We start from the raw sequence: 24,710 nt of genomic DNA on the forward strand, positions 1-24,710 counted from the left end.
GAGTTGGTCCTCTGGTGGAACTCAGGAAGATGGAGCATGGGAAGGAAGGCAAGCTATGACCCGAGAAAATTTTTGAAGCTTCATTTCAAAGCTTTGGGAAGTTCCTAGGCAGCCATTGCTCTCAGTTTTTTGTTTTTTAAGTGAGGCATGCAGCCTAGTGTTGGAGGTGTCACTAAGCTTCGCCTCCTCTCTCCTCCCTGGTTCCAGCGGTACTGTTGGACATTAACCTAAACCAAAGCCGGGGATTTGGAGGAAGGTAAAAGGGTTGATAAGGAAAAAGCAACACGGGGGTGGGGATGGGGGAGGGCAGAGCGGACACCTGAGGAGAGAAACCTGCAGCCGGCCCCTCCCAGGCTGTAGGGGAAACAAGTTTAGCAGGACTTAGCCCTGAGGGAACAACAGCTGCTGAAAAAAGCAAGGGAGGGAGAATTCTCATTTGGGTTCTTCTCAAGAATAGGGAGGCTCGGAGCAGGGCAGGACTGCAAAGGGAGTGACCGAACGGGCCTGGATTATTGGCGAGTTGCCCCGTTTTAGAGCCCCAGCGCCCAGAGACTTGGACGAGGTCAATTAGAATACTAATGAGGTCCGCCCAGAAGCCCTCACCCTACCCTCTGACCCCGGGACCCAGCCCGAGGAGGCTCCCGGGGTCGAAGGCCAGAGCAAATTTAGGCCGTCGTCACGTCGCCGCCCGAATCCCCGGGGCCGCCCCAGGGGCAGGGCCAGGCCAGGGCTGCCCGCCCAAACCGGCCGGCCGCCTCCCGGGCCGTGGAAGCCGCCGGCAACCCTGAAGCTGCGGGGACAGGTGACCGGCCGGCAGCGCCCTCCGCCTTGCAGGCCCCTCTCGCGGGTCCCTGTCCGGAGGGTTGAGCTGGTGGTCGAGGACACTCGGCAGGCGATTTCGACCTCCCCACCTTCTAAGAGAGGGTTAGTTGGGGTCTTCCACTCGCCCCCAACCACATCGGTGCGCCCCAGTGCGTTCCCCGAGTTTGCCTGCCCCTCCTCACGTCCCCTAGCCGCTCTGGGACCTGGGTGCAGGCCAGGGCCTGAATATTCTTCCTCATTTATCAGCCCTCCTGTCCGGGTGCAGGTGGGCCTTGCCCCCTTTTCCTTCGCAGGTCCTGGACGGACGAAGAGTGCCTGTGAGGAGAGAGAGGGTCTGTGCCTCGGAACTTCTCTCGGCGCCCAAAGGACTGCTTTACACGCAGCAGGCGCTCAATAATGGTATCAGTGGCAGTAAAAGAGTCCATGGCTTTTATTTTATTAAAGTCTTCGGCTTCGCCTCCCTTCTTCCTCCTTCACCCTCTGTACATGAAAATGGTGTACTCTCCCTTTAAGACTAAAATGGTGGCCTGCTACGATCAGGACTCCACTTCCGGTGGGGAGGGGGGCGGGACCCCAGCCCGCTCACGCCGGAAGTGGTTTGCGTTTTCAAGATGGCGACTCCCTATGTAACTGACGAGACCGGCGGTGAGTGCGGGAGGCGCGGAGCCGCTTCTCCCCGGGCTCTCGGGGCAGGGGTTCGGACTTGGAAAGGGGTCTGTGCCCCGCCCATCCCGGGGCCCCTCCTTTGCCCCGCCCTCCGGACCGCCTTCTCCATTCATTCTCTCCTACGGGGTGTTACCTGCGCCCCCTTCTGGTCTCGTGTTTGGGGGTCTCTTGCTTCCGGTCACCCAAACCCTGGGGTCCTTCAATGCTGGTCTCTGCTCCGGGACCCTCACGAGCCCTTAGCTTTTCTCCAGCAGTTGGAGCTCCCATATCTCTTTTGGGTTATCCAGCCTTGGGGGTTCCTACACTCCTCAGTTCTCTCCAATTCCTGCCTTCCCACTCTTCCCCTCCCCCATCTCTTAGCTATACCCGCTTTCTGCCCTTCCCCAGCCCCGTCTTAATTCTTTTTCTCGAAGCTGGATCTGTTGAAGACCTGCTCTTTGCTACATAGTGCTTTTTTCCACTCTCTCCCTCATCTTCATTGTTGGGTCACTGAGGTCTAGAGGTGTGAAGAGAAGAGGAACCAGTAAAACTTTTCAGCTTGAGTTTTTCTCTTTGATGGCGCCACCCCCCTCTGCCTTCTCTGGTGATGATAATAGGAGTTGAGGAATCTAAGGTGGAAGAAGCCAAACAGGAAGATGTCTAGTGGCCTCTCAAGCCCTCTGACAAGTTGATAGAACCCACTATTCCTTCTGGCTAGAGAAGAATTTCCTGCCTGGCTGATTGAGATGCTGAAGTGTCGGCTGTGTATGTGAGGTTTATGCGTTGAAAACTGAGAATCAAGATTTTCATTGTGATTTTGTCCCATCCTAATTTCCTCATTTTTAGAAAAATGTGTGTAGTATTATCTAGCCAGTGACGATCAAATAAGATAGTATATGTGAAAACAATTTATAAAATACTGTGCAAGGCAAGGTGTTACTGTTTTTTGTAGCCCTCATTGTGTATGTGTAGTCTTCTGTAGAAGTGACATTGTACGTGTGCTGTGGTATATACAGTCTGTTTTAAAATATGCCATTTATGCTTCTTGCTTTGCTGCTTTCCATGTTCCTTACATCTCAACCCACCTCTCCTATGCTATCTAATGACAACCCAGGTCTCTGCTACTTCTCCCCACCTTGCGTTTCAAAGTAGTATAACCTCTCTTCTCCTGCTCTCTACTTCTTTGACTAGCTCCTTTTAATGTGTGCTTTGAAAATATTACTCAGTGTCCGGTGTACTTCTCTTTATTCTTAACTGTTTTCTTTAAGCTGATTTAATGAAAATCCAGATATCACATCTCACCATCCCTCCCACGAAGAGGTATCTTCTGTCCTTTGTGACTATGTGGAAGAGGAGAAGGAATCGTACTGCTTTTTTGCTCTTCTTACTGCTTCCAGATCATTAATCTACCACTGTCACTCTAATCCTGGTGGAAGGTACTGGCGTGCAATTATAGCATTTTCTCTGAAACCTCAGGGCCATCATCTACTGCCCACAAGGATCCAGACCTATTGCGTCATATTTTTTTCTCCACTCTGTTTCTTGCTCTCATTCTCAGTGTCTCCAGCATTTTTGGAATACTCTTGATGTTATAGTTCCTCAGCATGAGACCATTGACTTTCCTTTGTATTTTCAAACCAGCTACACATCAGAATCACTACAACCGGGACCTCACCTATGACACTGCTTCCCCTTCCTGGGCTCCCCATCGCTTACGTTAGCCTCCTTACTGGTCACCTTTTTCACTACCTCACAACCACAGAATCAGCTTTTTGCCCTCTTTAGGTTCTCTGGTTCTTGACCTTTCCTGTTTCGTTGAGTCTACCAGTGCCTTCATGATTACCTGCTAGACCTCTGTGCCCAGCCACTTTGATACTATCCTCATTGCTTTCTTCATTCATTTTGATCTTCTGTGTTAAGCAAGGACTTCTGTTATCTTGAATCATACCCATCAGCTGTTTTCTTGGCTTCTGCTTCTAGGCCACAGCACATGGCTAGAGAAAAAGCACAGAAGCTAGCACACTCAGTATAACTTCATGTCAACTTCTGCCAAGATCATGGCTTCTCTCAGGTCTTTTTTCTTGGTTTGCTTACATTCTGTCATGGCTGTTTCCCCCACCTTTTCCAGTTCTCTCTGACCCTCTCTTTTAATTCTCTCTCTTGGCAGATGAACTCACTTTCTAATTCATTGAAAAATCAAGGCCTATTACTTCTTTTTTTTTTTTTTTTTTTTAAAGATTTTATTTATTTATTTTTTCCCCCCAAAGCCCCAGTAGATAGTTGTATGTCATAGCTGCACATCGTTCTAGTTGCTGTATGTGGGATGTGGCCTCAGCATGGCCGGAGAAGCGGTGCGTCGGTGCGCGCCCAGGATCCGAACCCTGGGCCGCCAGCAGCAGAGTGCGCGCACTTAACCACTAAGCCACGGGGCCAGCCCAAGGCCTATCACTTCTGTTTCTTTCCTGTTCACAGCCTGATTTCTTGAATATCAGATCTATGCGTACTATTTCCATTTCTTCACTGCTTGTTTCTTAGCTTTTTACAGCCTTTATTTCTAACACCAGCCTTGCCTGAGTTGCCAATTCCCTTTTCTAATTGTTTGGTGAGTAGCTTTCATTCTTAGATATAATGTCACACCTCAAATCCAATCTGACCAAAATCGGTATCAGTTTTTCCTTCCTTGTTTCTGTAAAGGTACCATTGTTCTACCCAACCCAAGATCAACTTTTTGCATCATTTCTCTCTCTCTTTTTTATTTTAAGTAGACTTTATTTCTTAGAACAGTTTTAGATTTATAGAAAAATTGAGAACATAATATAGACAATTCCCATATACCTTACACTCAGTTTCTCCTATTATTAACATCTTACATTAGTATGGTACTGTTATTGCAATTAATGAACCAATATTGATACATTATTATTAACTACAGCCCATGCATAATTCAGATTTCCTTGGTTTTTACCTAATTTTTTTTCTATTCCAGGATCCCATCCAGGATACGACATTGCATTTAGTTCTCATGTCTCCTTAAACTCCTATTGGCTGTGACAGTTTCTCAGACTTTCCTTGTTTTTGATGACCTTGACAGTTTTGAGGAGTACTGGTCAGGTATTTTGTAGGATGCCCCTCTATTGGAATTTGTCTGATGTTTTTCTCATGATTAGACTGGAGTTATGTGTTTTTGGGGGGATGATCTTAGAGGAAAAGTCACATTTTCATCATATCATATCAAGCATACATAGTTAATGATTTTTTTTACTATTGATATTGACCATGATCACCTGACTGAGGTAGCGTTTGTAAGGTTTCTCCACTGTAAAGTTACTTTTTCCATACTGTACTCCTTTCCATACTGTACTCTTTAGAAGAAAGTAACTATTCACAGCCCACACTTAAAGAGTGGAGAGTTATGCTCCCTTCGTTAAGGATGGAGTATTTACATACATTATTTGGAATTCTTCTGCACAGGAGATTTGTCTATTCTCTCCCATTTATTTATTCAGTCACTTATTTATATCAGTATGGACTTTGGGTTATAATCCAATACTATTGTATTTATTTTATTGCTCAAGTGTTCCAGGTTTGGACATTGGGAGTTCTTTAATGGGCCGCGTGTCCCTTTGACATACCCCCATCAGTGTAGGTTTTTGGTTATGTGTTTGTTTTTTTTAGCTCTTCCTTACTTTGGCACTAGAAGATGCTCCAGGCTAGTCTTGTATATTTCCTGCCCCAGTCCTAGAATCAGCCATTTTTCCAAGAAGCCCCTGTTCCTTTTAGTGGAGAGTGGTATAGGAAACCAAGATCAGAGCATTAGGTGTTTTTGTTGCTATTGGGGTGTTGTTTTGCATCATCTTTTACTCCTCTCTTGCTCCCCGTGCCACACACACACCAGTTGTTCACATATCACTCTTCTGTTCCTACTGCCATAACCCTTATCCCGTCTTCAATACTTGTTAGCTGTATGGCCTTGGGAATTTTAAGCCTTGGGAATCTAAGCCTTAGTTTTCTCATCAATGAAGTGAGAATAATAATCCTACAAGTTAAATGGGATTATTGTGAGAATTAAAATTTAAGTGAAATAATATACATGTCTGGCACATAGAAAGTACCCAACAAATGGTTCTGTAATTATTAGTTACGTAATGATTATCGTATGGATTAAAAGAGATTATATGTGCAAGTATCAAGCATAGTACCTGGGTCATTCTAAGTGCCTGATAAAATTCTAGTTTCCTTTATCTTGCAGATTTTGCTGTGACCTCCTAAGTAGTTGTCCTATCTCCAGTCTCTCTCTCTGTTCCAGTTCATTTGACATACTGTTACCAGATTACTGCTCACCAGATTACTGCTCCTTAAGTATAAATTTAGTTATGTAATTTTTGTTCAATATAATTCATCCACCCGGAGTCCACTGTTAAATTTGGCATATATCCTTCTGATCTTTATTTTTCCTGTGCATTTTTAAAACATTTTTGAATCAGGTGGTATATACATTTTTATATCTTGCTTTTTCATTTAACCTTATAACATAAATATTTTGCCTTGCTATTAAAAACTCTTTGTAAACATCTTTTAAGATACTGGCAGAGTGTTTTATTGTTTGGGCACGCACCCTCTCTCTTACCTTTCTTCTGTTATTGGGCTTTTAAATCATTTTCAGAATTTGTTATAAGAACTCTGTGAATATTTTTGTGCATAAATCGTTGCGGAAATTTAGGGTTATTTTCTTCTTATTATTAGGATATAGATTATTTAGGATAGATTTCTCAGAAGTAGATTGCTGGGTTGGAGGATACAAACATTTATCTATTTTTTTTTTTTTTTGTGAGGAAGATTGGCTCTGAACTAACATCCGTGCCCATTTTGTATGTGGGATGCCGCCACAGGATGGCTTGATGAGTGGTGTATAGGTCCGCACCTGGGATCCAAACCTGCGAACCCCGGGCTGCCAAAGCAGAGCGCATGAACTTAACCACTATGCCACCGGGCTGGCCCCTTATTTATTCTTTAATTATAAAATTAATTCATCTTGATTGTAGAAAACTTGGAAACTGTTTTCACAAGTAATATAAAATATAAGTCACACGCATGTTCGGTAATTCCAGAACCCAAAGATAACTACAGTTACATTTCCTTTTAGCTTTTCTTTCTATGTACATATATAGCATATCCATATTTAACATAATTGGGATCATAGTGAATGGCTGTAGTTTCCAAGATATGATCGTCAGAACACTTAGTAGTCCTGTGAAATGTGCTACAAAATAAAGAACATAAAAATAAGATTCCTGTGGTCAAGTAAATTTGGGAAACACTGTAAACCATATTCCCATCTTGGATATTCACATGAATAAGAACATATTAACTCATTTAAGTCTTGCCTATAAAAACAAAATCTTTTTTTTTCTGTGTTTAACCCAGAATTCCCCAAACAAAAACTTTGAGAAATGCTGCTAAATGATAGGACTACTTTATATTCTCTTGCTATATTAGCCAAATTGCTTTCTAAAGGGTTTTATCATCAACAATATATGAATATGCTGATTTCAGCATTTCTTTGACTGCATTGGTATTCTCATCTTTAAAAATTCTACTGCTTCAATAGATGCAAATGATATTTTATTGTTTTAGTTTATATTTCCTTTGATTATTAGTGAGGTTAAACTTCTTTGTTTTTGTTTTTCATTTATAACACAATACAAAATAGTAGTGTAAAAAGCACAGCCTTTGGAACCCACAGCCTGGGTTGGAATTCTGTTGCAGTTTACTGACTTTGTAACTTTGGGCAAGTTACTAAATTCCTTATCATCTGTAAAACTGGAATAACTCTGCACGGAGTTGTGAAAATGAAATAATGTATAAAAACAATGAGCACTGTCCTTAGCCTGAAGCAAGCGCTCGATAAAGTGTAGCTGCTGTTATCTTTTTCAGGATTGCCTATCAAATTTCCATATGGACCATTTGCTCTTACATTCAAGATACTACTCTCTAACATGAGCACAAACCACTTTTCAGTATACTAGTGGCATCACATGCTACGTCTCTGCCTATACCCTGCAGTGAACCTGGGCTATGTAGTATAAGACAGGTGGAACAGCAGTGTGCTGATGTGTAAGCTTGGGCATCAGAACTGAGTTCAGATTGCACCTACATGCTGCTTCTGTGATCTTGGACCTATCTTGAACCTCTTGAAGACTCTATTTCCTCAGCTGTAGGTGATAATATCTACCCATTGTCTAGATTCAATAAGGTAATGTATGTAAAGTAATGGCATAATGTAGCTACTTACTAATAAATGCTTTTTCCTAATTGTTCTTAAGATACTGTGAGTTTTCCACTGCTATGATTTAGCTTGTTATTATTCTACCTAGAATGCCCTTTCCCTTCCTTTCTCTGTGCAGAAATATTAGCCACTAATTCATTGTTGTTGTTAATTATTACTACTACTGCCTAGTCTTTAGGGTCAAGTCCCTGAGATTTTCCTGATTTCCTGTCACCTTCCCCCATCAAACAGGGCTGGTTATTTATTCTCTGGAAATCTTTCTGTATGTATCTGTGTCTCTTAGGATACCTAAGACATTTATATTTGTGTCTTATTCTTTGTTTGCCTAACTTGCCTACCCACCTCCTTACTTAGACTGTAAATTTCCTGAAAGTAGGGACCATTTTACTCATCTTGATATCCCTGTAGCACTTAGTATAGTACTTTTCTCATAGGAGGCTTTCAATAAATGTTATTGCATTTCATTAATTTGTAGTCTGGCCTCTGACCACTCTATCTTTCTAAGGCTGTGTTCTTGGAGGTAACTCAGGATTTCCAAATTGCCAAAATCGGTAACCTTTTTCTTCTCAGTTCTCCTTTTCCTTAATCTATTTGCAGTATTTAATATTGTTAATCACCTGCCCTTACTTAAAACTCTTCTGCTTTCCATGGCCTAGCACTATCCTGGTTCTTTTTTCCTAGAATCATTTCTTGTTGTTGCTGACACTTTTTCTTCCTTGAGGAGACTGATCATGACCATTTTTCCAGGGTCATTCCTCCAAATGGGGTCTTCTCTTTTTATAGTTTCTCTATATTAGAAACCACATCTAGGTTTTATAATTTTTGGCCCTGAGATCATCCTCAGCCTCAGATCTGTGACCTAGATCTCCTTTCTTACTTGAAGCAGGTCCCAGGGATTCAATACTCCTTTAACAGTCACTTCTTCCTCACCCCTGGAGTTCTCCCAAGCCTTGCTATGTTGTTGTCTCTTTACTGTCTTCCTGCCGCTCCTGAAAACAAGGCCCTTTTCAGTTTAAGGAAACAGATTGAGAATTACAAAACAGCAGATGTGAGGAAATAACAAAGGTTACAAAGTTCATAGAGTAGCAGTCTCTAATTTGTAGTTTCTAACTCTCTCAAAGATGTTACCTGAAAATCCTGATATTCTACCCTTGGTTTTTATTTCTGGGGGTAGGAATCACCAAACCTCTCCCTTCTTTTTTACCTTTGGATACCATCACGGCCAGGGAATGGGATCAAAATAACATAAAATAGGTGCCCTTTGTGATAATGGGCTATTTCTATCCCTGAGGGCCTCTAGTTAGGATAGCCATTCAAGAAGCTTCTGCCCTATTTTTTCTCACATTCTCTTTACTAATCTTAAATCCTCAGCTATAATTTCTGTGCAATTTACTTAAATATATGTTTCTAGCATTGTCCCTTTCTCCTTAATTCCATGTAAAACATTGCCTATCTAGAACTGAATTAGTTATTTTCACAAAGTTTTCTTCTCCTCTGGACTTTTCTTTATATCAGTGGTTTTTATTGTTCTCCAAATTTTCCACAGTCAAGAGTGATATTGTATGAGTTTGTTTGTTTGCGTTCGTCTTTATTACCTCTCTTCCTCACTAGAATGCATGCTACAAGAAGTCCAGACCCTTGCTTGCTTTACTCATTGTTGTAGCCCCAGCTCCTGTTACAGTGTCTGGCACAGCAGCAAGTGCTCAATAAACATTTAAAATCCGTGTGTGAAGAAATGTTATTACCATATGCTCTACGTACCCACAGGTATGTTGTGAAAAATAAGAGAATACACGTGAAAAGCACTGGATTAAATCCACTGTAGCACTGTTTCAGTTATTTTCTCTCTCTAATTAGAATCTTGGCAGTCTTTAGATCCTGTTGAATTATTCTTCATAACGAATTTCTCTTTCATTTTCCTTTCAATACACACAGAGACTATCTAAATCAAGTCTTCTCACATTGTGGCTATTGCTTTCATTTTTTCTACCTTTAGTTTATGTTACACATTTTCAGGTTAGTCTTCTTAAAGCATTGCTTTGAGCAGATCATCTGTACTCTGTTATTGGCCTTTGATGCTCTCCTACATTCTGAAGCTTAAGTCCAAACTCAAGAAGAGATTGGATACCTTCATATTCTGACTAATTTACCTCTAGTCTCTTTTCCCATTACATATGCTTTTTGCCCAAAATATACTGGATTCTTGCTATTCTCTAATATGATACTTAAATTTATGTATTCATTAATTTGTATTAATTACAGTCTTCTATGGGCCAGGCCCTTTGCTTCAAAGATCAAAGCCCCTGCTCTTGAGCAAGCGAACAGTTATGTTAAACATTAGAGCACGATGAAGGCCAAAGCAGGTGCTGTGGGTGCACAAAGGGCAACTTCTAACCTGGCTTGGGGTGGGGAGGTCAGGGAGGATTTCACTGAGAAGTTTATACTTGAACTTGACCTTTAAAGGCCAATAGGAATTAACTAAGATAAGAATCAAGGAAAGTCTATTCCAGGCCAAATGAAGCAAAAGCAAAAAGACATGGAGAATAGAGACACCGGCGGGAGAATAGAGACACCAGCGGGGTGAGATTTGTGAATATTTCAGTGGCTGGAGCAGAGAGTGTGAGTGACTGAGAGCTAAGAGGCTGGAGACTAGCAAGAGCTGGGTCAAGAAGGCCTTTTGTGTGTGTTTCCAGCCTCCCAGTAACTACCCTGAGGGCAACAGGAATCCAGGTAGAATTTTAAGTAGGGGCGTGACTACTAGTCTGACTTGTCCCTTGGCTGATGTCCCAAATGTCTGAAATACTTCCCTTTCTCCTCTTCCCTCATAACCCCCCCCCACCTGTCTAAATCCTGCTCATCTTCCAAAGATCACAACAGATTCTGTGTCCTCCATAAAATCTTTATAAATCACCTGGTCAGAAGTAATTTCACTCTCCTTTGTGTACCCATGCTCCAAGCCATTTAGGGTTGAAACCAAAAATGAGATATTTTTAAAACCCACAATATAACAACATTAATGGGAATTTTCAAGAAGAAAAATTATTCATAACCTAATCACCCAACATAACTTTCATATTGCACACATTCTTGTCTCAACTTCCAAATATGCCTAACATATTTATTTATTTATTTATTTATTTTTCCCCCCAAAGCCCCAGTAGATAGTTGTATGTCGTAGTTGCACATCCTTCTAGTTGCTGTATGTGGGACGCGGCCTCAGCATGGCCGGAGAAGTGGTGCGTTGGTGCGTGCCGGGGATCCGAACCCGGGCCACCAGCAGTGGAGCGCGCACACTTAACCACTAAGCCACGGGGCCAGCCCTGCCTAACATATTTAATAAATGAAATCATGCTGTATATATAATTATGTTGTATATTACGTTATATCACATTACATGATTTAAAAATTTTTTATCATGATCATTTTTAATGGATCTATTATAAACCGTTTCTGTATAACTGATCGTGAAAATCATTTTTAATTTTTAGCTATTTATAGATAATGCCATAATTTTCACACGATTATCTCTCTCCCTTTCTTTTTTGTTTATGTTTTTGTTTTTTCATGTTGGAACTGTTTCCTTATGCTAAATTCTCAAGATTGGGATTACTAAAACAAAGTGTGCTGAGTTATTTTTGCTTAAACTCCATTCCCCTCCCCCAATCAGTGAATTACTAAGTGTTGATCATTTGCTAATGTATCTGGCATCAGTCCTTTCTTTTTCATTCTCACTGTTTCAGCCAATTCTGTCCCTCGTGCCAGGATTATTGCAATCTTTTTCCTGACTGATTTCCCCAGTCTCCCATGTTTTCGCTTTCCAGTTCACCTTCTCATGCCAGATTAATTGCCCTAAAGCACTGCTTTGGATAAAAGATTCATTGATTTGACAAATATTTGTTGAATGTATGCCATGTGCCAGATATTAAAATCCTTAACTGGCATTTCAAGGTCTGAGCCGTCTCCCCTCATTTACTTTATACCAGCCCTCTGACTCAGCCAGACTGGTCTATTCAGTCTTCTGGACATGCCATCGATATCCCCATGTCTGACATTTTGTTTTAGAATGAGCTTCTGTTTAGAATCCATTCTGCTTCCCTTTTCAATTACTTTAGTTTGCCTCTTTCTTCAAAGCCCAGCTCTAGTATCAGTCCTCCCTCCATGAAACCTCTCCGTTTTTCATTTTTCAGTTGTTTCTCGTCTCTGAACTGCCGCAGCTAAGCAAACAGTATCCTCAGTGTCTCTCTTTTATTCACCAGATCAACTCCAAATTCCTTGACCTTGTTTTTAAGGCTTTCTGAACTCTGGCCCCATTTTTTATCTCCCACCTGGCTTGCTGTTATTCCCTCCCACGACTGTCTGATTCACCTGGACTCCTCCACTTCTGTTCTCTCAGTCCTTCTGCCCATTCCCACATCCATGCCTTTCTTTGCTCACGTTTCTTCTTTCTCCCATCCCGTCTACTTGTCACATCTTACCTATTTTCTTTAACAAATTTCTTTTTTAGTTTTAATTAATGATATTTGCATTTTGAACAAAAAATCAATTCATGTAACAATGTATAATCCATTTGGGAGGCCCTAGACTTGACTTTTTACTTTTTCTTTAAAAAAATCTTTTTTTTTTTTAAACAAAAGTAATACTTTTTTTTAAAGAGTAATACAAGATATATATATAGGTTTTTAAATATATATATATATTAATGGTTAATGGTTTCTACCACCTCTTCTTCCAGGTTATCCCTCTTAAGGTAACCAGCATTAAAGGCTTGGTATCTTGGTATGTGTCCTTCTACACCTTTCTCTTTGCCCCTGTACACAGACTATATGGACCTTTAAGTGCTACCCCTTGCCCCAACAAGAATGGAAGCATACTCTACATCAGTGGTTCTCAAAATGTTGTTCAGGACCCTTGGGGATTCCCTAAGACCCTTTCAGGAAGTCTGCAAACATAACTATTTTCATAATATACTGAGATGTTATTTGCTTTTTTTGCTGGGTTGAAATTTGCATGGAGGGTATGAAAGCAAAGGTGGGTAAAACTGCTGGCCCCTTAGCACTAATCAGGGCAATGGCACCAAACTGTACTAGTCCTTGTGTTCTTCATTGCCACACGCTTGTAGTAAATAATGCCAGTTTCACTTGAGAATACCCTTGATGATGCAATAAAAAAATATTGATTTTATTAAACTTTGGCCCTTGAATACACATCTTTTTATTTACTTATTTTTTCCAGTATTATTGAGATACAATGGACACATAACACTATAAGTTTAGGGTGTACAATGATGATTTGACACATTTATAGGTATATTGCAAAATGTTTACTACAATAAAGTTAGTTAATACATCCTTCACATAATTACCGTTTTGTTGTTATGATGAGAACATGAAAGCTCTGCTCTCACAGCAACTTGCAAGTATACAACCCAGTTTTGTTAACTAGAGTCAACAGGCTGTACCTTAGATCCCGAGAACTTATTCATCTTATCACTGAAAGTTACACATCTTTTTAATGTTTCTGTGGACTAAATGGGAAGAAAGCATGAAACACTCCACTGCACACTGGTGTCGCAAGGAAAAGCACTGGCGCAGTTGTCCAAGTTGCAGGCTAAACAAGCTTCCTTTTCATGGAACAGCACTTTTACTTGAAAGAACCACTCACAACCCGTGCTAATTCAGACCTGAGTATCCCAGTAGGCCTTTTCCTGAAAATGAAGGAAGTGAGCCTGTCATTTCAAGGAAAACAACTGATGGTATTTGTGGTCAATGATAAAATTCAAGCCTTCAAGTGAAAATTAGAATTTTGGAAAATTTCTTGCTGCCACTGTGAGCTCCACAGCTTCTCAGTAGAGACTTTTCTGATGAGATTAACAGATAGTTTTTTAGTATTGCATACTGAAATGCATAAAATTACAAAATAAGAGTGTAAGGGGGATCCTGAAATAAAAAAGTTTGAGGATCGCTACTCTACACATTATCCTGCAACTTGGCTTTTCACTTGGTGTATCATGAACAGCGTTCAAGGTCAGTGCATTTATAGCTAACATTCTCTTTCATAGCAGCGTGGTGTTCCATCATGTGGATGATCCATATCTAGTCAATCATTCATCTGTTGATGGCTATTCAAGTTGCTTTCAGCTTTTTGCTAATTTAAATAGTGCAGCAACGAACATTCTTTGTATATATCCTGTGTATGGTGCTTTTGTATCTACAGTATGGATTCCTAAAAATCAACCTGTTTTTCACCGTCTTAATAAAACTTGCCCTTCTCTACATCTCTGGTCATTTCTCCTTCCTGTGGTTCTTGTTTTTGCCCCTTTTTTAGCCTCTTATTCATTTATTGCCTTTTGATGTCCCCATGCTATTGTCTTGTGTTTTTTGAAACTCTTCCTCTGTGCCTGTGCTGTCTTGCCAACTAGATTATAAAAATAGAACCTCCCCTGGCCGGCCTGGTGGCATAGTGGTTAAGTTCCCTGCTGCACTTTAGTGGCCCAGGGTTCTCAGGTTCAAATCCCAGATGCAGACCTACACACCGCTCATCAAGCCATACTGTGGCGGCATCACATATAGAAAATAGAGGAAGATGGGCACAGATGTTAGCTCAGGGCTAATCTTCCTCAGCAAAAAGAGGAAAATTGGCAAGGGAGGTTAGCTCAGGGCCGATCTTCCTCACCAAGAAAAAAAAAAAACAACCTCCCTGAGGGCAGGGATGGTGTATTATATAGTGTATAGGCACTCAGTGAATAATGACGAGAGAGGGAGTGAGGGTTGATATGAGAAAAGGGGCCTTAAGTGGACGGTTGCATTTAGTAGATGGATGGGTGCTGAGGGAAGCTGTGTGCATTCATGCATTCTTTCATCTTGGGGACCATTTGAAAATTAGAAAGAGTAACTCCAACTGAATTCTCTCATTTCAGGCAAGTACATCGCCTCAACACAGCGACCTGACGGGACCTGGCGCAAGCAGCGGAGGGTGAAAGAAGGCTATGTGCCCCAGGAGGAGGTCCCAGTGTGCGTGGTTAGGCGTGAGGAGGGGGCATTTAGTGGGGTCCCTACAGAAAGAAAGTATATGTGTGCCTATGAGTTCAGGGAAGAATCTCCTGATCCCAGGATCCCAGGAAGTGGAAGGAGGGGCACCTATCTGAGAAAGGAGAGGAGGGGGCTGGGATTCAGGGACGAGTGAGAGTTACAGGTGACTGGTCCTCTTCCTGTGGCCTCTGTTTAGCAGAACCTCCGAATGGTGTTCAGAGATCCAGAGCTTCAGGACCTAGGGACCCTCCGACAACCTGCAGAGCAGAGGAAAGTTGGGGAGGGACAATAGGGAGAGGAAGGAAGCAGGAAAGTGAAAAGAGTGAAATGATTTGGAAGGTTAAGAAAAGGGCTCAAAAAGTCAGTGATTCTTTGAAACTATTGACATCTTCTGTTCCCTGCAGGTATGAGAACAAGTATGTGAAGTTTTTCAAGAGTAAACCAGAACTGCCCCCAGGGCTGAGCCCCGAGGCTACTGCTCCTGTCACCCCATCCAAACCCGAAGGTGGTGAACCAGGCCTCTCCAAGACAGCCAAACGCAACTTGAAGCGGAAGGAGAAGAGGCGGCAGCAGCAAGAGAAAGGGGAGGCAGAGGCCTTGAGCCGGACTCTGGATAAGGTGTCCCTGGGAGAGACAGCCCAACCCCCCAGCGCTCAGCAGGCCTCCAGGGCAGCCCCTCCAGCTGCCTCTGAGCAGCCCGACTCCGCTGCCACCACTGAGAAGGCCAAGAAGATAAAGAACCTGAAGAAGAAGCTTCGGCAGGTGGAAGAGCTGCAGCAACGGATCCAGGCTGGGGAGGTCGGCCAGCCCAGCAAAGAGCAGCTGGAGAAGCTAGCAAGGAGGCGGGCGCTGGAGGAGGAGCTGGAGGACTTGGAGCTGGGCCTGTGAGGCCTTTGGGGAATAGGGAGTGGACTGCAGAACAAACCATGGGGCTCGCTGGGGTCCTGGGGAGTGTCGGCAGCAGCAGTCAGGAGGGGTACCCCTCCATCCTGGCTCACCTCGACCTCTCATGGCCCAACTCTGTCCTCCAGAGCCTAGCCTCGCCCTTATTCTTTTCTTCCCAACTCCTATTTTTTGGACTTTCCCCCATCTCGTTCCCAGTGTTGAAAATCTCAGTGACTACCCCAGGTACCTCTGCTGCTGATTTGGGTGTCTCGTTTAAAAGAAGACCACATGGGTGGGAATCTGTTGGAGAACTGAGGTTGAGGGTAGGGGAGTATGCCCAAGTCTTGGAGTCTGGGTTCCTGCTCACAGTGTTTATGGGTTATCGCCCCTTCTATCCCTCACCTTTTTTTTTTTTTTTTTTTTAAGAACAGAATAAACTCAAGTAGACAACATGTCTGCCTTGGCCTCTTCCTTTCCACTCCTAGGAGGTGTTTTATCCCCTTCTGTTTGGCACAGGAAGACAAGTGTTGGGACTAATATTCCCTTTAATTTTTAAAAATTATGAGTGTATAACCAAATTAGCAACACCAATTTCTGTACGTTTGCTCAGTCTTCATGTACAGAACATGAAAATTAGAACAAATTTAATTTGACATGTTAATTTACATGTGTCAGCATTATCACGCTACATAGCAAGGGGACCTTTGTATCTCCCTTACTGTTTCTTTCTGAAGATAATCTTTTTTTGTGTGTGTGAAGAGGATTGGCCCTGAGCTAACATCTGCCAATCCTCCTCTTTTTGCTGAGGAAGACTGGCCCTGGGTTAACATCCATGGCCATCTTCCTCTACTTGATATGGGACGCCGCCACAGCATTTCTTGACAAGTGACGTGTCGGTGCACACCCGGGATCTGAACCAGCAAACCCCAGGCCGCCGCGGTGGAGCACGTGCACTTAACCACTTGCACCACCAGGCTGGTCCCCCATCTGAAGATAATCTTGACCTACTTCACAGCTCTTGAAATTTTACCTTCTCAGATGCCACCCCAAGATGGCATTGTGGGGCAAACTAATGATACAGGAAGAGGAATTTACTGTCAAAAAGAGGTGTTACTTAATTTTTGAATATCCTCTGATTTCCACACCCTCACTTACAATCTTTCTTCTAGCCAGCAGCTAGTGCAGAGATCAGCAGAGGGGGAAGTCAGCTGTAGTGAATTATCTCAAGCTCTTAGCCTGACTGATAAGGTCCCACACAACCTGGCCTCATTTTTTGCCATTCCTCAACTCGGGTCAAACTGCTCCAACTATCCTGAACTACTTTCGCTTCATCGAATGAGCCATAGTCTGTCTGAGCCTCAATCCTTTGCCCCTGCTGGTCCCTCTGCCTAGAACACTCTTCCTGATCCCCCTCTCCCAAATCAACACTTTCTTAGCCTTTGGATCTCAGCTTAAATGTTATCCTCTTTGGAGACTTCAGTAGTTGCCTCTCTTAACTTGCTTCCTTAACACTATGCACTTCCATTTGTGATGGCATTTATTACATTACATTGTGATGCTGTTTACTTGTTAGACCTCCTCCCCGTCGTTAGACCATGTACTCCTCGAGCCCTGGCGCTATTGATCATCATGGCATCCCAGTGCCCAACATAGTAAATTCTCAAATATTTGACTGAATAAACAAGGCCACAAGCCATGTGGAGAAACAGAAGATGAGGGGTAATTCATGCCTTGCACAGCTGAGCAGTTAATGAGGCCTTGACCGGGCATCTCAGCGTGAGACCAGAAGCCCGAGTTCCCATGTGTAGGATCCTCACAATTATAAAGATTCTATAAATAAGATTTAATTGGCTTATATGTAGGTGTTTGATGCTTTGTAAGTTCAGATGTTTTAGAGGAACCTATACTTTAAAAACCATTGTATTATAAACCAATGTTACTGCAATAAACAAATTAAAATAATGAAAGGTCAAGAGTAATAAAAAGTTATAATTTAAAAAAAAAAACAAACATTGTTAAGGAGATTATTTGCTTTGCAAAAGGATTTACCACAATAAACCTTTAAATTTCCTGGATCTTAAGTGTTCTATAAAAGTTTATTTTGATATTTGTTGGGCCCTGTCAGTCATTGTGCTAGTCTGGAGGGATGCAATCATGAATACACTGTAGAACCTTCATTTAAGGAAGCTATTAAGTCATGTAAATCACTAATTAAGTACTAGGCAGATTGAATTAAGTGCTATGGTGGAGGCACCAGCACCATGTTGAGGGATAGCAAAGAAAGAGACCATTTATTCTGACTGGGGGATGGAGAGGCTTAATGGTGGAGTTGGATTTTGAAGATGACCACAGGTCACATCTCAAGAAAGGCAGGTGGGGAGAGCAAGTATGTACAAAGGCTTGGTAGCAGAAAAGGTACATGGTGAATTTGCCTTCAATTTTTCAGAGGCATATTTCCTTTCATAAAATCAGTGTCAATCACTTGATATAGGATGAAAACTTGCACACAAGCTAGTGTTTTTCAAAATGTGGGTCATGAAATCATTTTAGAAAAATTGTGACCAGTATCGTTTCTCAAATAGAGTAGAATAGAAAATAGCAGAGACTGATGCTTAATAAGGGTAAATATGTCTCATGATAATTTTGTTTCAGGTATATATATACATCTATCAGTACTGGGTTAGAATGTAAGATGTAGTCTTTACCTTGATTTGCAGGAAAATAAGTTTGAAAGCCACTGATAAAATCAATACTGAGGGGCTGAGGCATCACCCACTCTCCTTCTAGCTTCTATACTTGGGATAGGTGGGGTAGAAGGATATTAGTTTAACTAATTCCCCAATGGACCCTTGTAACTTATGGCGAAGTAAATTAGCCCCTGGCTTTCTTTTTACTCGTGAGGCTATATTACTATTTATTTGGCATTTCTTTCTTCCTTGCAGATGATTCCCTCCTAATGTGTAAATAGCAAAGATTCTAGGGATCTAGATGTGAGTTATTTGGGGACTGAACGTTTACCCTCATGGACTCAGAGCCTATGTGTTAGTTTCTTATTGTCCACTAGGTGGTGCTGTGAAGGACGAATGCTTGCAAGTTATCCTGTCCCCGGACTCCAGCTTGTTTTGAAATTAGTAGATGGGTTTACTCGGCGAGAAAATCTTTTCTCTTCTGGCTCCCAGGCATTCCGGGAGAGGGTATCTAGAGCTCCCTCCCCTCCCCAACTATAACTTAGTCCTACAAATTGAGGAGGATAGAGAATCCAGAATCGAGAGGGTACCATTTTTAGACAGTATTGTGGTCTCTCAAAAGAGATCAGGAATACTTTGTGTTCTCCCCTGGAGATCAAAGAAGATGCTGAATTGCAGTAGAAGGGATGGAGGTTTTACTCCAAAAGGAATTACTGAGTGAGAGGAGGGGAGAGATAAGCAACAAGGCATGGAAGTTGATTATATTCAGCAAACATTTCTCAAGAACCTTCCATGGACCAGAAGAATACAAAATTGAACAAATTTTGGTGCCTCCTTTCGAGAAGCTCAAGAAAAACAAAGAGGTAAACACTCAACAATACAGTGTGATAAATACTCTATTAGGGACATACACAGGGTGCTGTGGAAGCAGAAAGGCGACCCCTAAGTCAGCTGTGGGGGTGGGGGCAGGGAGGTGGTGATCAGGGAAGGCTTCCCAGAGGAGATGACACCTAGACTGAGGCTGATCTGGAACGATGAAGAAGAGCCATCTAACATCCTGGAAATCCACAAGGTTCTGCTGTAATCGTCTCCCCTAATGACTTCATTTACTCCCATGATTTCATTAATTACTTCTATGCTAATAACTCCCAGTCTTGCTCTAGGCATCTCCAAAATCTGCCCATCCAGTGTCTCCTATTTGGATGTTGGTAGTTCAAATTAAACTTGTTTAAAACCAAACAGTGAAAGAAGCCCAAGGCTATCGATTTTTATGGTAATCATATAATTTTTATTCTTATTCATTATCCAGGTGGATACTGAATGAATTACTGCAAAAGCCCACTAACTGGTCTCCTACTTGGATCTCTCCCCACCACCCACTTCCCCAGCCTGTCCTACACCCTTTGATCTTCAGCAAGATTTACCTCTCCTAAGCCCAATGTCTATGGTATCATTCATTGAACAACCTTTAGTGGTTTCCTTTGGTCTACCCAATGAACCAAGTTCCTTTATCCAACAGTCAAGCCAGTGGCTATGGTCCGAATGTTTGTGCTCCCTCATAATTCATATGTTGAAATCCTACCCCCAAAGGTGATAGTATTAGTAGGTGCGGACTTTGAGAGGTGATTGGGTCTTGAGGGCAGAGCCCTCGTGAATGGGATTTATGCTTATATAAGAGAGACCCCACAGAGCTGGCCCTGTGGTGTAGTGGGTTAAGTTCAGCATGCTCTGCTTCACAGGTCTGGAGGGTCCGGATCGCAGGCGGGGACTTACACCACTCGGTAGCCATGCTGTGGCAGTGACCCACATATAAAGTGGAGGAAGATTGGCACAGATGTTAGCTCAGGGCTAGTCTTCTTCAGCAAAAAAAAAAAAAAAAAAAGAGAACCCACAGAGCTCCGTAGCCCCTTCCACTGTGAGGAAACAAGAAATCTGTGACCTGGAAGAGGGCCCTCACCTGACCATGCTGGAACCCTGATCTCAGACTTTCAGCTTCTGGAACTGTGAAAGATAAATTTCTGTTGTTTATAAGCTACCCAGTCTGTAGTATTTTGTTATAGCAGCCTGAATGGTCTAAGACAGCATTCTATGTTCTGGTCCTGAATTATTCTTTCTACTTTACACTCTATGATTCCCTTAAATGTCTTTTACAGCCAAATTCACCTACTCAATGTTTATTTCCTGAATATAGCTTATGCTTTTCTACCTCAGTGTGTAAGTTTTTCTCATCTTCCTTGTCAAAATGCTATTTTGGGAAGGGGAAGGTTTCCAGAGCATAATATTAAAGGCAGAAAACATATATGACAAAGGATTTATATTTTAATACATAACAAGCTCTTGCAAATCAACAAAAGACAACCACTCCAATGTAAAAATTGGCAAAATACGTAAACATAAACAATTCCAATTGATACGGTTGGATTTAAGTCTACTGCCATGCTGTTTGTTTTCTTTCTTTCTTTCCTTCTTTCTTTATTTTTCCCCCCAAAGCCCCAGTACATAGTTGTACGTCACAGCTGCACATCCTTCTAGTTGCTGCATGTGGGATGCGGCCCCAGCATGGCCGGAGAAGCAGTGCCTCGGTGCGCGCCCAGGATCCGAACCCAGGCCTCCAGCAGCGGAGCCCGTGCACTTAACCGCTAAGCCACGGGGCCGGCCCTGTTTGTTTTCTATTTGTCCTATTTTTGTTCCTGTTGTCCTCCTGACCTTGGATTGAGTAATTTTAGTATTTCCTTTTATCTTCTCTTATTAACTATATTGTTTTATTTTTTTTCAGTAGTTGTGCTAGGGTTTACCATATGTGTCCTTAACCTATCCCAGTCTACCTTCAAATACTACTATATGACTTTACGTGTAATGTAAAAATTTTCCAAAAGTATACTTGCATTTTGCCTTCTCCCATCCTTTTTTGCTTTGTTGTCATACATTTTACTTCTACATATGTTATATCCCACTATATATTATTACTATTTTTGTCTTAAAGAGTCAATTATCTTTTTGTGTGTGTGTGTGTTAGGAAGATTAGCCCTGAGCTAACATCCAATGCCAATCCTCCTCCTTTTTGCTAAGGAAGATCGGCCCTGGGCTAACATCCACGCCCATCTTCCTCTACTTTATATGGGATGCCGCCCCAGCATGGCTTGACAAGCGGCACATCGGTGCATGCCTGGGACCCAAACCAGTGAACCCCGGGCCACTGAAGCAGAGTGCATGCATTTAACTGCTATGCCACCGGGCCGGCCCCAAGAGTCAACCATCTTTTAAAGAACTGTTTTTTTGTGTGTGTGTGAGGAAGACTGGCCCTGAGCTAACATCTGTGCCCATCTTCCTCTACTTTATATGGGACGCCACCACAGCATGGCCTGACAAGCGGTGCGTTGGTGCATGCCCAGGATCCGAACCTGTGAACCCTGGGCCACCGCAGCGGAGCATGTGCACCCAACCACTATGCCACTGGGCCGGCGTCTCTCTTAAACAACTTTTTAAAGATGTCTTTTATATTTACTCACATATTTACTATTTCCATTCCCTTAATTCTTTTGTGTAGATCTCAGTTTCCATTTGGTATCATCTTTCTTCAATCTCAAGAACCTCCTTTAACATTTCTTGTAATGCAAGTGATAATTTTTTTCAGCTTTTGTCTTAAAATTTCTTTTTTGTCTTCATTTTTGATAGGCATTTCCACTGGGTATAGAATTCTAGGTTGACATCTTTTTCATCTAGCACTTTAAAGGTGTCATTCCACTGTTTTCCATCTTGCATCGTTTCTGATGAGAAGTTAACGATTCTTCTCATCTTTGCTTCTGTACTGTGTATGTAATGTATCTTTTTCTCTGGCTTCTTGTCGGATTTCTTTTTTATATTGGTTTTCAGAAATTTGATTATGCTGTATCATGGTATAATTTTCTTTGTGTTTATCCTGCTTGGCATTCATCAAACTTTTTGGATCTGGGTGCTGATATTTTTTTTCATTAAATCTGGTGAATTTTTGGCCATCATTTCTTCAAATATTCTTTTCTGTTCCCCCGTTTTCCTGTACTCCAAAGCACATGTATGGTAGAGGGCTTGATATTGTTCAACAGGTCACTGAGGCTCTGTTCCTTCTTCCCCCCAGCTTTCTTTTCTCTCTGTGTTTCAGCTTAGATTTTATTTCTATGTCTTCAAGTTCACTGATTTTTTTCAACTGCATTGTCTAATTTGCTGTTAAGGCCATGCAATGGTGTTTTTCATTTCTTTTTTATTGTCTATTTCTTTCCACATTGTATTTATCATTTTCTTTTCTTTCTTTTTTTTTTTTTGAGGAAGATTGGCCCTGAGCTAACATCTATTGCCAATCTTCCTGTTTTTTTTTTCCTTTTTTCTCCCCAAAGCCCCAGTACACAGTTGTATATCTTAGTTGAAGGTCCTTCTAGTTCTTTTATGTGGGACGCCTGCCTCAGCATGGCTTGATGAGCGGTGCATAGGTCCGCACCCAGGATCCAAACCGGTGAACCCTGGGCCGCTGAAGTGGAGCTCACCAACTTAACTGCTACACCATCAGGCCAGCCCCCTATGGTTTTCTTTAAATACTTGAATTTATAATAGGGGTTTAAAAATCTTTACCTACTAATTCCATCATTTCTGTCATTTCTGTGTCTGTTTTTATTGTCTAATTTTTCTCCTGGTTATAGATCACATTTTCCTTTTTTATTTTATTTATTTACTTATTTGTTTATTTGGTGGTTGGAGGAAGCATGTCATTTGATTTTATGCTGGACATTGTAAATGTTACATTGTTGAATTTCTGGATTTTATTGTCTTCCTTTAAAGAGTATTGAGCTTTGTTTTGGCAAGCAGCTAATTTGCTTGCATATCAGCTTGATATCTTTGAGTCACGTTGCTAAGCTTTGTTAGGGCAGGTCTAGAGTAGCTTTACTCTTGGGCTAGTAGGAGCCCTACTCCTAAAGCATGACTTTTTTGAGGTCTCTACTGAATGCTCTGAGTATTCAGCAATGTCTCTCCAGTCTGACTGGTTGGAACTCTGATTTCTTCCATCCCTGTGTAAGCTGCAGTAATTATTCACTTTATAATTCCCCAGCAGTTGTTCTTTACCTGGTAGTTGATATTTGGCTAGTTTCAGTCTCATGACCATGCATGTGCAGCCTACTGTGCAGCCAAAGACTCACAGGACCACTATGTAAGTTTGTGGAGCTCTTTCTTTGCATAGCTCCTTTCTCTCCAGTACTCTCTTCCACAAAATTCAGCCTCCTCAACCTCCCCAAAATCTAATCTCCGTCCCCTCAGCTCAACAAAACCACTGTACTCTGGATTGCCCATCCCCTGTGCTATAGTCTGGAAAGTATCTCTTGGAAGATAGTTGGGATAATTGAAAGGCTCACATAAGTTGTTTTCTTTCCATTTCCTCAGGGATCACAATCCTGTGCCGCCTTTGTTCAATATCTGAAAACAATTATTTCATATATTTTGTACAGTTTTGTAGTTTTTTTTTAATAGTGGGAGGGCTAGTCTGATACCAGTTACTTTTTCAAAGTCAGAAATAAAAAGACAATTCAATTTTCACTGGATATAGAATTCCAGGTTGACATTTCTTCTTTTAGTACTTCAAAGATGCCATTCCCTTGTCTTCTGACTGATATTGTTATCTTTCCTTCCATATACGTAATGTGTCTTTATCAGAAATGAAAAGTAAAACAACAATAAGATACCCTTTACTATTATGTTCTTAAAAACAAAGAGCTCAGTGTGGTAAGCATCAGGGAATGGGCACACTCGTACTTCTGATGGTGCAAATTGTTAAAGTCTTCTTGTGGGGACAATTTGACTTGAGATACTGATCGTCTAGAATACTTTTCTAGGCACACAGTAATAAATATATATAGAAGAGCTGATTACATTTATATAAAATGCAAAAATAAGTAAGACCAATCAATGCTGTTAAAAGTCAGGATGGTGGTTACATTTGGGGACAGTGACTAGAAGGGGACACAAAGGAAACTTTTGGGATGCTTGATATATATTTTTTATATTTATATAAACATATATTTATTTAATCCATGATTTTATAATGACATTCTAAAAACCCCAAAACAAACAAAGAAAAACTTCATTGGTCACTTTTAGAGGTTTCCAGATCACTAACTAAATATTCTTAAACATTTATAAATGGAGGAAAGAATCAAACATTTATCCTGACCTATAAAGGACTGTATTTTAGGGTTACCTAATAATTGATAAGGGATATTTCTTTTTAATTTTTGGTTTATTGTGGTAACATTGGTTTATAACATTGTATAAATTTCAGATGTACCTCATTATACTTCTGTTTCTGCATGGATTACATCATGTTCTCATGTTCAC

At 41.6% G+C, this 24,710-nt stretch overlaps 1 protein-coding gene across 2 annotated transcripts; it reads left to right on the plus strand.

Moving 5' to 3' along the window:
- The first annotated feature begins 1,395 nt into the window (after positions 1 to 1,395).
- PYM1 (PYM homolog 1, exon junction complex associated factor) lies at positions 1,396 to 17,718 on the plus strand. Of its 2 annotated transcripts, none has more exons than XM_058558018.1 (3): positions 1,396 to 1,467; positions 14,670 to 14,763; positions 15,186 to 17,718. In XM_058558018.1, exons 1-3 carry the CDS (start codon positions 1,434 to 1,436, stop codon positions 15,667 to 15,669), a joined length of 612 nt encoding a protein of 203 aa, XP_058414001.1. In that variant the 5' UTR covers positions 1,396 to 1,433; the 3' UTR covers positions 15,670 to 17,718. The 2 variants fall into 2 exon arrangements, with proteins under 2 accessions (XP_058414001.1, XP_058414002.1); XM_058558019.1 differs by lacking the exon at positions 1,396 to 1,467 and adding an exon at positions 1,531 to 2,232.
- Positions 17,719 to 24,710: the final 6,992 nt, after the last annotated feature.

Source organism: Diceros bicornis, chromosome 17, assembly GCF_020826845.1.
Source record: "Diceros bicornis minor isolate mBicDic1 chromosome 17, mDicBic1.mat.cur, whole genome shotgun sequence".
Lineage (NCBI taxonomy): Eukaryota > Metazoa > Chordata > Mammalia > Perissodactyla > Rhinocerotidae > Diceros > Diceros bicornis.

Coding starts and splice junctions, on each gene's coding strand:
- PYM1 (XM_058558018.1), top strand. CDS start 1,434: ATGGCGACTCCCTATGTAACTGACGAGACCGGCG. Junction 1,468..14,669: donor TGTAACTGACGAGACCGGCG/GTGAGTGCGGGA, acceptor CTCTCATTTCAG/GCAAGTACATCGCCTCAACA. Junction 14,764..15,185: donor CCCCAGGAGGAGGTCCCAGT/GTGCGTGGTTAG, acceptor TGTTCCCTGCAG/GTATGAGAACAAGTATGTGA.